General features: G+C 36.7%; 1 protein-coding gene across 1 annotated transcript in view; it reads left to right on the forward strand.

Annotated features, from left to right (window-relative positions):
- The window catches only part of LOC133644257 (zinc finger protein 37-like), a 32,183-nt gene that overhangs the window by 3,133 nt on the left and 15,242 nt on the right, over nucleotides 1-13,808 (forward strand). The window contains exon 2 of the mRNA XM_062038616.1: nucleotides 3,120-3,515. Within this exon, the coding sequence (XP_061894600.1) occupies nucleotides 3,120-3,515 (396 nt within the window). The remainder of the gene's footprint in view (nucleotides 1-3,119; nucleotides 3,516-13,808) is intronic.

The following is a 13,808-nucleotide window of genomic DNA, read 5'->3' on the forward strand; positions in this document are numbered from 1 at the left end:
TCAATACGAAATAGCTCTGTTTTCATCTCATTATTCCACAGTATTCTGGACATCTGTGTTGGTGAATCTGTTGCAATTTGTTCATTGCATTATGGAGAAAGAAGCTGAGCAAGCAAAGAAGAAAGTTGTCGGTGCGAAGTGTCTATTTTGCGAGGGAAGTCAGCAACAACACGTACACAGCCGGCGCTTCTTTGTTTACATTCCCGAAAGATGCAGTCAAGATGGAAGAACTCGGACAACAGAGACTCTTACCAGGAGGACTTTGATTTGGATACACAGTTGCGATAACGTGAGTACACAGCTGCGCTTCCAAACATTTGATCGCTTGCTATAACTAGCTCGAGCTAGTAGCTAGGAGCTAGGAGCTTGCATTAGGATTAATTTGTGGCATATTAAATATAAGCCTAGTTGTGTTGTGGCTAATAGAGTATATATATGTCTTGTGTTTATTTACTGTTGTAGTCATTCCCAGCTGAATATCAGGTCCCACCCGCGCGCTTCCAAACATTTGATTGCTTGCCAGTACGTGCGTGTCATGTACGTAACTTTGATTAAATATATAAGCTTTATGAACCTTGGGTTAGGTGAACGGTTCTTTGGGCTGAGTGAGTGTGTGTGTTGTGCAGGTGTTTGAATTTTATTGGCGGGTTATATATACAGGATCCCGTCCATATTACCCGCTCGAGCTATAACTAGCTCGAGCTAGTAGCTAGGAGCTAGCATAACAAACACCTAGGTGTTTTTATGCGGGATTAATTTGTGGCATATTAAATATAAGCCTGGTTGTGTTGTGGCTAATAGAGTATATATATGTCTTGTGTTTATTTACTGTTGTAGTCATTTCCAGCTGAATATCAGGTCACCCCCGGCTCTCACAGCATCTTCCACTCCCACTAGTCCTTCACTTGCACTTTCCTCATTTAAAAATATTTCATCCTCGCTCAAATTAATGGGGAAATCGTCGCTTTCTCGGTCCGAATCTCTCTCACTTCATGCGGCCATCATTGTAAACAATAGGGAACTTTGCGTATATGTTCAATTGACTACGTCACGCTACTTCCGGTAGGGGCAAGCCTTTTTTTTATCAGATACCAAAAGTTGCGATCTTTATCGTCGTTGTTCTATACTAAATCCTTTCAGCAAAAATATGGCAATATCGCGAAATGATCAAGTATGACACATAGAATAGATCTGCTATCCCCGTTTAAATAAAAAAAAATTCATTTCAGTAGGCCTTTAAACCCAGATTCCGAACTAACAAAGGTCTTAACTCATTCTCTTTCTATGCCACATCAATGTGGAATGCGCTCCCAACAGGTATAAAAGAAAGGGCATCTCTATCCTCCTTCAAAACCGCAATAAAAGTTCATCTCCAGGCAGCTGCAACCCTAAACTAACACCCTCCCCGGATTGCTAATAATCAAATGTAAACAATCAAATGCAGATACTTTTTCTTATGCCTTCTGATCTCTCTCTCTCTCTCTCTCTCTCTCTCTCTCTCTCTCTCTCTCTCTCTCTCTCTCTCTCTCTCTCTCTCTCTCTCTCTCTCTCTCTCTCTCTCTCTCTCTCTCTATGTCCACTACTTGCTGTCCATATCCTACCCCCCGCCCCTCCACACCCCTGATTGTAAATAATGTAAATAATTGAATGTGATTATCTTGTGTGATGACTGTATTATAATGATAGTATATATGATAGTATATATCTGTATCATGAATCAATTTAAATGGACCCCGACTTAAACAAGTTGAAAAACTTATTCGGGTGTTACCATTTAGTGGTCAATTGTACGGAATATGTACTTCACTGTGCAACCTACTAATAAAAGTCTCAATCAATCAATCAATGGAAGTCTGGCTGTTTCTCAATTCTCGTACGTCTGCACTTAGTATTCCGAGTGTGCAGCGTGTTCCAAAAAAATGGTTGTGTGGCCTTACACACCTACTCAGTGGCCTAGTGGTTAGAGTGTCCGCCTTGAGATCGGTAGGTTGTGAGTTCAAACCCCCCGGCCGAGTCATACCAAAGACTATAAAAATGGGACCCATTACCTCCCTACTTGGCACTCAGCATCAAGGGTTGGAATTGGGGGTTAAACCACCAAAAATGATTCCCGGGCGCGGCCACCGCTGCTGCTCACTGCTCCTCTCACCTCCCAGGGGGTGATCAAGGGTGATGGGTCAAATGCAGAGAATAATTTCGCCACACCTAGTGTGTGTGTGACAATCATTGGTACTTTAACTTTGACTTTACAGGTGATCAAAAATACTCCACTGGGGTGAATTCAGTAGAACTTTATTCACTAGCAAGCATTAGAACAGAGAGATACGGAGATCCAAAAGTGGCCCCGGTGGTGGCCAATTTAGTAGTTAACCACTACATTTGCCATTGCTATCGTGGCTAACCCCTTTATTGGCAATGTTGTTTGACTATTTTGAAAATCCCCCGATTGGTGGCTAATGTATTTCATGTTTTATGTGACATTATGTAATATTGTATTATATTACAAACTATACAGTATAAAGTATATGAGTAAAATACAACTTAAAATTTAGATGTGATTTAGGTTTATTCTGAAAAGTGGTTACCGACACTATATAAGTGATTGAAATGTTGATAGCTAATGCTGTCAGTATGTAATACGTTAAAGTTAAAGTACCACTGATAGTCACTAGGTGTGGTGAAATTACTCTCTGCATTTGACCCATCTCCTTGTTCCACCCCCTGGGAGGTGAAAGGAGCAGTGAGCAGCAGCGGTGGCTGCGCTCGGGAATAATTTAAATAGCTTAATTAATTGCACTCAAAGAGGAACTGTACTTTTTTGGAATTTTGCCTGTCATTCAATGGTAAATGATTGTCATAGAGAGTCAGCGCATTAGCCATCAATAGGAGACACTCTCAATGTGGTTCATCATTGCAAAAAAGTGCCCAAAACAGGGCTATTGAACTAGCGGCCCACAGACCAAATCCAGCCTGTGAATGAGTTCAAACCGACAAGTGCTGTTAAAAAAATGAGAAACTCGGATAGTGGCTGACATTTTTGCAGCAGAGCACTTTAGTCCTTCAGACAATCATACGTACATAAAGTCACACACAAACCTCATTTGTGTTTTGTCCTGCAGAAATCCAGCAGGTGACAGTGGAGAGTCAAGAGGAGATTCCATCTCAACAGCAGGAGTGGAGTTTCAGTGTGGGGCAAACGGAGCTAGAGCCCCTCCACTTTAAAGATGATGAGGAGAAACTATGGGAGCAGCCTCAATGGTTGGAGGAGACTGACGATGATGGAGAGGCTTATTTTTCACACCTTCATCACAGTCAACGTGAGGAGATCAGAGGGGCGGAGCTTCCAGCTCAACACATCACAGAAACTGATGGAGAGAATCGTGAAGGCATAAACTCAGAACCAGACAGCATCTTTGCTCCGTTGTCAGACATAGACAACATCATGTCAGACTCTACTGAGAGCGATCACGGTGACGGCATCCAAAAATCTTTGGAAAGTGAGAAGAACTCTGAAGGTGATATGAGACTTAATACTAACAACAAACCCTTTGCATGCTCTGAATGTGGGAAATCCTTTCGATGGAGGAGTAATTTGGTAGCACACAAAAGAACACACACTAGAGAGAAACCCTTTGCTTGCTCAGTTTGCGCTATGAGATACACTGTGCGGTATTCCCTGAACAGACACATGATGATACACACAGGGGCACCCTCTTTTTCCTGTTCAGTTTGTGATAAAAGATTCTTCCTTAAGCGTAGTATGATATCACATATGAAAACACACACTGCAGAGAAACATTTGGCTTGCTCTGTTTGTGATAAAAAATTCAAAAAGAAATATGACATGAGATTACACATGAGAATGCACAACGATGAGAAACTGTTAACCTGCACTGTTTGCAGGAAGAGTTTCTCTAAAAAAGTCTCAATGACCAAACACATGAAATCCCACAAGAAGGAGAAGCAATTTCCCTGCTCGCTTTGCCATAAAAGATTCACTTGTAAAAATTCCGTCACGATGCACATGAGAACACACACTGGGGAGAAACCGTTCAATTGCAACGCGTGCGATAAAAGGTTCACGTATAAGTATCAGGTCAGCAAACACAAGTGTGTAACGGTCATGGAAGATGCAGGGAAATAAATACACACATGTTGGAATTGTGCTAAATGTACTTTAAACACAGCTTGATTTATAAGCATCTTATGTTTTATACTGCAGGTGGTGGTTCTCATTTAGTGTTTTTTGTCTTATCCCATCTGAAGTTGTGTGCGTTTATAAAATATTCAAAGTGAAGTTATCTTTTTATTTCTTCATGTTTAATAGAAGAGCTGTTATTACTATGACTGTATTGCCATTTGGTTTATATTAGTATAATGAATATGGAGGAAAATCCATTCCATTTGAAACATTTCGTTATTTTCCAAATTATAGTTTATATGAATACATTTATGAGGGTGGATATCCTGTCCTGTTCCACTCCCACACAAAAAAGTTCCAGTCCCATTTCACTCCTTGTAAAATGACTACCTTAATTACTTTGTGCACTGCTGTTTGCCCTACCTCCCAAAAATATTTGGCATCACAACAGTTAGTATAATCTTTGTTGTTTTTTTGTTTTTATTTTGATATTTAATTTAATTAAATGTTTTCACAAAAAAAAAAGTGTTTAGTGTCTTCAAACAAGTATGTTTTTAAAAATCTGATTAATCACATCTAAGACTGGGTGATATGGCCCAAAAATAAAATCTCAAGATTTTTTCACAAAAAATTTGATTTACAATTTTTTCAGATTTTTTTCCCCTCTACTTTTTAAATAACCCATTGAATACGAATGACAGATAATTCAATAAACATTTTTCTTGTATTTGGTCAAAAACTAGTAGTTTTAAATGATAATGCATACATTGCATCTTACTCTTAGCAAACTTCAAATTTGAACTAGAATTTGCAATTCCGGTAGGAATTGCATTTGAATGCCCTATGTGCACAAGCCGCCAATACGCGTCAGCGGAACTGAAATGCTTGTATGTCCATGTTGAGTGGATTGGGTGGATGTTGGAACAGTTTAAATTGGTTGATTAATTGATCGATTGATTGAAACTTTTATTAGTAGATTGCACAGTGAAGTACATATTCCGTACAATTGACCACTAAATTGAGAAACTTGGGATATGAAGAGGTTTGTATTTTGCCCATTCATTTTCAATGGAGGGTAATTCCGGGTAATCAGTAAATTTTCGGAACCGGGAAACATGCTGGCTTGAATGTCCAGGGCGAACGTAGTGTGTGGATTTTGGAACTTTTCAAAACGAAATCTGGAATTGTATGTTTCCCACTCAAAGTCAATGGGGAGAAAATTACCGGAAATTCCGGGACGTTTGAGAAACGGAAACATGTTTTGCGGAAAACTAGTGTGGGTGAATGGTTGAAAGGTCGGAATCAGGTTTAATAAATACGAAACATTTTGAGAATTTAGGGTATTGTGGAACTATAAATACGTCCGTGCATTTGAATGGGAATTTCCTGGAATTTAGGGAAAACCGGGAATTTTGGAAAATATTGATACTAGCACAATTGTCCTAGATGATGTGAATCAGTTGGTGTTGGATTTTTGGAATCCGTTGAAAAATTATGATGGTTTGAATTGACAATGGGTATTCTGGAATACCTGGAATTTCGGGAAAACCGGGAATTTGGATGAAAAGAAAAAGGGTGATGTTGTTGTCCCAACTAAGAGGAATGTTTTGAACGTGAAATGGTCAAAAACGGTTGAAAAATGCGGTCTGGGAAAACTTTCCAGCAACAGGTGAAAATAGGGCTTTAGAAAACCGGGAATTCTGGGAAATCCTGGAATTTTATTGTAACTTAGAAAATGGTAGTTTGATTGTCCAAGAAGAGTAAAGTGTGTGGATGGTGGAATGGTTCGAATTGGTTAAGAAATGTGGGAATTGTGCAAGTTTGAAAAATACCCCATTCATTTTCAACTGGCAAAATGTCCCAGAAAACCGGGAATTCTGGGTAATATGGGATATATATGTTTCAACTTTTTTGGGGAGCTCACGATTCCCGGTTGAGCCGAACGTTTTCATACTGGAACGGTTCCGATCGGATGAAAACTGTGGGCTGTGGCCTCCGACAAACTTTTGCGCCTGAATAATAATACATAGATTTTTTTTTTGGTGTGGAATTGTACATGTGTGAATGCTTGGGCATAGCATTTTGGCGATTCTGACAAGAAAGCACATATCGCTCTTTTCAACGAGCAGTGACTGCTCCTGTGAACCCCTATGCCATTTGTCTGTGACATTAAAAAACAGCAAGAAGCGACAAAAGAAACTTAGTTTGTAGTTTTAAACATATTTGTCGTGCTTTTAATGCATTTTGCTCACTTTTTGCAAATGTGTAACAGCCAATTATGCACATTCAATGATTACTTTGCAGTTGTGTGGGAAACACTGCAAAATATGACCCATCCAAAAAGGAACTGCACTTTTTGCAATTTTGCCTATCTTTTTCAATCCATACACTATTTGTGAAACAAGCACACATAGTGTATGTCTTTATATTGTTATGCATTTTAAATGATAAATGAAAAGCAAGGTTCAGCTAACAATGCAGGTAATGGGGATTCTATGCAGTCCGCTTAAGTGTATATGTAATGTAGTAACAGGCACATTCATAATGACATGTAATATTTATTGTATTTTGGTCATTTGAAGCATTGGCAGAACTTTTGCTTTTGAGCGCATTGATTTGCAACGTTCGCTATTTCCTTCAACGACAACTACTACTAAATCATGGCAGACTTAATGACAGCCAACACTACTACATTGGGACAAATGGTGATCCAGAAGTTCATGTTTTTGAGGCTGAATATAAGGAGGATGAGTGATAGGTTTTAGAAGCTGCGTGCTAAACAAAACCTGCTCTAGATCTCTCTAAAACCAAGACAAACAAAGTAACTAACAAATGAAGAACATAATGAAACAATCACTTAGGGCCTGATTTACTAAAGGTTTGCGTGTACTAAAATATGTGTAAACTTGACAGCACAGGCAAAGCTGATCTACTAAACGCGTTCAAAGTAGATTGGTCTGTTAACAGAGCAGAACGAGGCGTAATCCATCTAGTGCAGGGGTGTCAAACTCATTTTAGATCGGGGGCCACATGGAGAAAAATCTACTCCCAAGTGGGCCGGACGGGTAAAATCACGGCACGATAACTTAAAAATAAAGACAACTTCAGATTGTTTTCTTTGTTTAAAAATAGAACAAGCACATTTTGAAATTGTACAAATCATAATGTTGTTGGGAACTTACATGTTGCGGTTAATAGTATTTATACTTTATTTGTCGTTATTCATATTTTCTGAATAACTGATGTGATAATCTTCATCAGTCAACTCATTGGTGTTCATTTTCAATGTATCAAGATAAAAAAATTATAGCAAAATCAAATTACAGGATGTTATTTATGTAGTTTGATCATTTTCCTCGACTGATGTACTAACATCATGTGGTTTATTTTGTACCTATGTAGCATCATCTACAAAGATACAAAGAATTGCTATTGTGACATCCAGTGGACACATTTAGAACAGCTGTTTCTTTCATTCAAAAATTTCAGGTAAATTTTTTTTACTTGGCAAACTCATCCCGCGGGCTGGATAAAACCTGTTCGTGGGGCTGATCCGGCCCTCGGGCCGTACATTTGACACCCCTGATTTAGTGTCTCTGTCTTCAATAATATTCAAAATATATGCTGATCATCAAAGCATCCTCAATAGTGGGAGGAGAAGATGCAAATATAATTATTTAGCACCCGCAATGTGATTTATCAACACTCATCACCGTTTTGGGGGCTCTTTTTGTGTTTTGTTTAGCACGTTTGAAAAGGACGCGCAAACTGACACATGTTGCACAAATGGCTGTAAGAGAGGCATGCTCACCCTGCAAATACAGAGAATCCTCTGTCCCATGCGTACTTTTCAACATATTTGAATAGTCAGAAATACAAATATTGGACATATTGTCTATTCAGAAATAACCTTTTATAATTGTATAGCTGCTGTATGACTGAAGGGTTTAATTAAAAATAAATCAATTGATGCGTTTGTGTGTCATTTAATATTTTTTTAATTATGTTAATTTTTTCACCTTCATATATATCCCAGCTATTGTCAAACTGTGGTACATGTACCACTTTTGGTACGTGGGCTCCATTTAGTGGTACGCCAAAAAAAATCACTTGATTAAAGTACAGTGTTTTATTTGTCTATATTCAAACTGTGTGGAATGTTACAAATATTTAATATACTTGTTAACTAAAATGTCTGCTTTGTTTTAATGAATACTTAGCCCTACTACGCTACTGTATTTTAATATTGGTCATTATGGTGGTACTTGGAGAGACATGTGTTTTTTAAGGTGGTACTTGGTGGAAAAAAGTCTGAGGACCACTGTTTTAAGGGATGTCCTATTAAGTCCTGTAAGTTCAAATCCTAATATCTGGAACAGTCTTCCAGAAAATGGACTCAACTTTGGCAATGTTCAAATCCAGGCAGAAAACATCTTTATTTAACTGTGTTGAGAAGTATTTTATTTGCACTCTTTGATTGTAATTGAAATCATTTGTCACGATGCCACAAAGTTGCAATACAAATTACCCCAAGATGTGGAGATAAGAGGTGACATGCAGGTAAGAATGTATTTAATTAGCAACACTAGTGCAACAGGGAAGTGCACAGGAAGCATCAGTGAAGCAAGTAAAGCATGACTGTTGAAACAAGTCAGAGTTTATACACAACAAAGTAAAAAAGAATATAAAGCATATAAAGAAGCCTGATTGGCAAACTGGAACTTTGCTACTCAGGGACAGGTGAGAGAGACAGCGCTTCGGCCAAAAGAGTGCTGGAGCCAGACAGGAAGTGGAACAAAAATAAGAGCGCTGGAAGAGAAATAAATATTTTAAAAAATGAAAAACACAGGAAGAGGGTAGACCTGATGTGACAGGTTGGGACATAGTTCATGATTATTTTCATGATGATTGTATTTTTATTTATGATTTTGTAATGATTATTCTTAATGATGATTTTTCTCGTGATTTTATTTTGCCTTCATGTAAATTTTATGAATCTGTCAAGCACTTTGAATTGCTTTGCCCTTGCCTTGGAATTGTGCTCTGTAAATGAACTATGGGGGTTGGTTTGTGTCTTTATTGCAAAAGCTTTTCGCGGACACTCAATTTATCTAACTGAATTGTTGTAACAATTGTAACATTATTTTTTTTACATCAATTTATGCTGCCAACTTCTATCCATCCATCCATTTTCTACCGCTCGTCCCTATTGGGGTCGCGGGGTGGTGCTGGAGCCTATCTCAGCTGCATTCGGGCGGAAGGCGGGGTACACCCTGGATAAGCCACCCCATCACAGGGCCAACACAGATTTCGTTGAATAAAAATGTGAGCAAAATTTGTGTGTTTAAAATTTTAGTGTATAAATATGCAATTAAATATTCGTTGCTTGAAAATTCAAAGCTCACTTCTGGTAGAAAAAAAAAGCGATGCTGTCTCAGAACTACGGAGCCCCTAAAGGGACATGGGAATTTTTTTTTTTTTAGACATGTATCTTGTACGCACGAGAATTTTTTTATTAAAAAAAAAATAATAATTTTTTAAATTTTTTAAAATTTTTTTTATAAAAAGTTTCTCGTGGCCACGAGAAACTTTCTCGTGGCCATGAGAAAGCATTGGATGCATGCTGATGGTTTGGTGTGTGTTAAAATGGCAGTTTAGGAGTTAATATGGCTGTATTTCCAATTAGGACTTTCCCCCATGTGTGTTGTGGCAAAATATGAATGCTTGATTAGTAGGTGTGAGACAAACACTTTATCTTCCTGGTTATTGTAACGCTACGTGTTTGACATTATTTAAAACTTTATCATGCCCGGGAAAGGACAGTTTTCCTCTTCTGTGGCTGTGGGGGCTGGGCATGGCTTGCGAACCTGCAGCGAAGCGGAGTGTGTCAGTTAGTCCGATGTTGATGTGATCAAACTTCTTTCTTGCTTGGAAGATACACACACAATTGTAACTGTTATTTCTTCCTGCAAATAATAAATATGTACAACGTGTTTGGATGTATTCATTTATGTAAAATTGTCTATAAATGTAATATTGCCTGACAAAAAGTGATTCGACGTAATGTTTTGATATTTACACATCGCATATTTACACACGCGCATCTGACTAGAATACCCTTATGTGCATTACATATATCAACATCAACTACCTACTGTACTGTTTACTTGTTGAAATACCCTTTTTAGAACAAATATCTACCCATATAATTTATGTGTATATAATATATATATATATATATATATATATATATATATATATATATATATATATATATATATATATATATATATATGTATATGTGTGTGTGCGTGTATATGTGTATATGTATGTATGTATGTATGTGTATCTATATATATATATATATATATGTATATGTGCGTGTATCTATATATATATGTGTGTGTATCTATATATATATATATACATACATATTATGTATAAGCATGTATATATATACTCTACCGTTTAAAAGTTTGGGGTCAGATTGAAATGTCCTTATTTTTGAAGGAAAAGCACTGTACTTTTCAATGAAGATAACTTTCAACTAGTCTTAACTTTAAAGAAATACACTCTATACATTGCTAATGTGGGAAATGACTATTCTAGCTGCAAATGTCTAGTTTTTGGTGCAATATTTACATAGGCGTATAGAGGCCCATTTCCAGCAACTATCACTCCAGTGTTCTAATGGTACAATGTGTTTGCTCATTGGCTCAGAAGGCTAATTGATGATTAGAAAACCCTTGTGCAATCATGTTCACACATCTGAAAACAGTTTAGCTCGTTACAGAAGCTACAAAACTGACATCCCTTTGAGCAGATTGGGTTTCTGGAGCATCACATTTGTGGGGTAAATTAAACGCTCAAAATGGCCAGAAAAAGAGAACTTTCATCTGAAACTCGACCGTCTATTCTTGTTCTTAGAAATGAAGGCTATTCTACAAAATTGTTTGGGTGACCCCAAACTTTTGAACGGTAGTGTATATATATATTATATATTACTGTAACTTGTTCTTAAAAATAGTAGTTATTTTGTATGTCAAATTTAGTGTTTGTGTGTATATACGTATACTGTATATATGTATGTGTGTTTCTTCCTATACAGTATACATGTATATGTGTGTGTGTGCATGTATATACTGTGTATATATGTATATATATATATATTATATATACACATATAAATTATATGGGTAGATATTTGCTCTAAAAGGGGTATTTCAACAAGTAAACAGTACAGCAGGTAGTTGATGTTGATATATGTAATGCACCTAAGGGTATTCTAGTCAGATGCGCACGTGTAAATATGCGATGTGTAAATATCAAAATATTACGTATGTCGAATCACTTTTTGTCAGGCAATATTACATTTAATGACAATTTTACATAAATGAATACATCCAAACACGTTGTACATATTTATTATGTGCAGGAAGAAATAACAGTTACAATTGTGTGTGTATCTTCCAAGCAAGAAAGAAGTTTGATCAACATTGGACTAACTGACACACTCCGCTTCGCTGCAGGTCCGCAAGCCACGCCCACCCCCCACAGCCACAGAAGAGGAAAACTGTCCTTTCCCGGGCATGATAAAGTCTTAAATAATGTCAAACACGTAGTGCTACAATAACCAGGAAGATACAGTGTTTGTCTCACACCTACTAATCAAGCATTCACATTTTGCCACAACACACATGGGGGAAAGTCCTAATTGGAAATACAGCCATATTAACTCCTAAACTGCCATTTTAACACACACCAAACCATCAGCACGCATTCAATGCTTTCTCGTGGCCACGAGAAAGTTTCTCGTGGCCACGAGAAACTTTTTATTAAAAAAAATAAAAAAATAAAAAATTATATTTTTATTTTTTTAAATAAAAAGTTTCTCGTGGCCACGAGATACTTTCTCGTACGCACGAGATACATGTCTAAAAAAAAATAATTCCCATGTCCCTTTAGGGGCTCCGTACAGAACCAACCAATGAGGAGTTTTTTCAGCAACAAATTTTATTTTTATTTTATTTTTTTCTGCAGCTGTTACATACAGTATACTGTACTATTGTACATGGTAATTGGGATTTGGTATATATTGTACATATTATTTAAAATTACAATATAATATAGTATATCAGTATATATTATATACTGTATATATAATATGTAAATATTACATATATGTTATATTTTATTGTTACTATGGTACATTTTTAGTCTACTTAATATCTGCATTATCCTTTCCATCCTTACCCTTTCCAGCCTTTGAAACTGAGCTACTGTGTGGAACAATTTCCCTTGTAGATCAATAAAGTTTGTTTGAGTCTAAGTTCCTGCACTGAATTTTTTTGCACTAAATTTTAACACACTGAATTTTAAAACGTGCAGAAATTCCTACCTCATAAATAAAACTAAAATGAAAATATAAATGAATACATAATTAAATAAACAATAAAAAAAAACTACTCAAAATAAAACTACTAAATCATTAAATAAAACTGCAACATAAACTCAGTGTAAAGAGATCCATCACATCCATCCATCCTTTACTAGTGTATAAAAATTCAAAGCAGAAATGTTTGTTGCCGAAAAACTCAAGACTCACATCCAGTAAATTAAGACTGAATCAATCGATCCTCTCTCAGAACCAGCATGGAGGTGAGTTTTTAAGCAACAAAAAATCCTGCACTATTTTTCTGCACTTTTTTTTTTTTTTGCATTGATTCTTTTACACACAGCATTTTTACACACTGAATTTGAAAATATACATACGACAATATATATACACAAATAAAACAAACTAAAAAATAAACTAAACCAAATAAATAACAAATAAATAAATACATAAATACAAATCACCACATAAATTCAGTGTAAAAACTGAATTTTTATTTTACGTCTAAAAAAATAATCTTCCCACTGTTGTGTACATGAACATGTAGTGAGTCTTAGTCTGCGTTGTGTAGTTTAAAAAAAAAAAAAAAAGACACTTCACCATGCCGTCGTTCCACCATTTATTGATGACCTGTGTTGGAAACACAAAACACACACACACACAGGTCTCAGCTTTCTGGCGGACTGATTTCTGCTCCTTCCAACTCAAAAGTCCGAAGCAAGAGGAAGTAAACAAACATTCATACATATAAAAATAATAATAAAATAAATTACACAAACAAAAACGTTTTATCAGAAAATAATAATAATGCACAAATCCACATACCTGTGTTAGAAACACAAAACACCAGTGTTGGGACTTACTTTGTAACGCGTTACTGTAACGCCGTTAGTTTCGGCGGTAACTAGTAATCTAACGCGTTATTTTTTATATTCAGTAACTCAGTTACCGTTACTACATGATTCGTTACTGCGTTATTTTACGTTATTTTTTTATGTAGTATCGGCTAGAAACTGAAGATCTGAGTGTATTTTGTGGCAGCGCTGCGGTGGAAAAGAAAAGGCGTACGTGCTTTGTGTGGGTGGGGGCGGGGGGAGGGGGGGGGGGGGGGGGGGGGGGGGACTCCCATACCGTCTTTGTTTTTGTGTGTTGTATGTAGACCACATTGCTTAGCAGAGTTCAGTGATGTAAATGCATGTCAAGTTGATCAACACATTGTATTATTCTCCAGTGCAATAACAGTACTGAAATGAAGGCTAAAGGGCATTAATG

This window comes from Entelurus aequoreus, linkage group LG27 (genome assembly GCF_033978785.1).
Source record: "Entelurus aequoreus isolate RoL-2023_Sb linkage group LG27, RoL_Eaeq_v1.1, whole genome shotgun sequence".
Taxonomy (NCBI): domain Eukaryota; kingdom Metazoa; phylum Chordata; class Actinopteri; order Syngnathiformes; family Syngnathidae; genus Entelurus; species Entelurus aequoreus.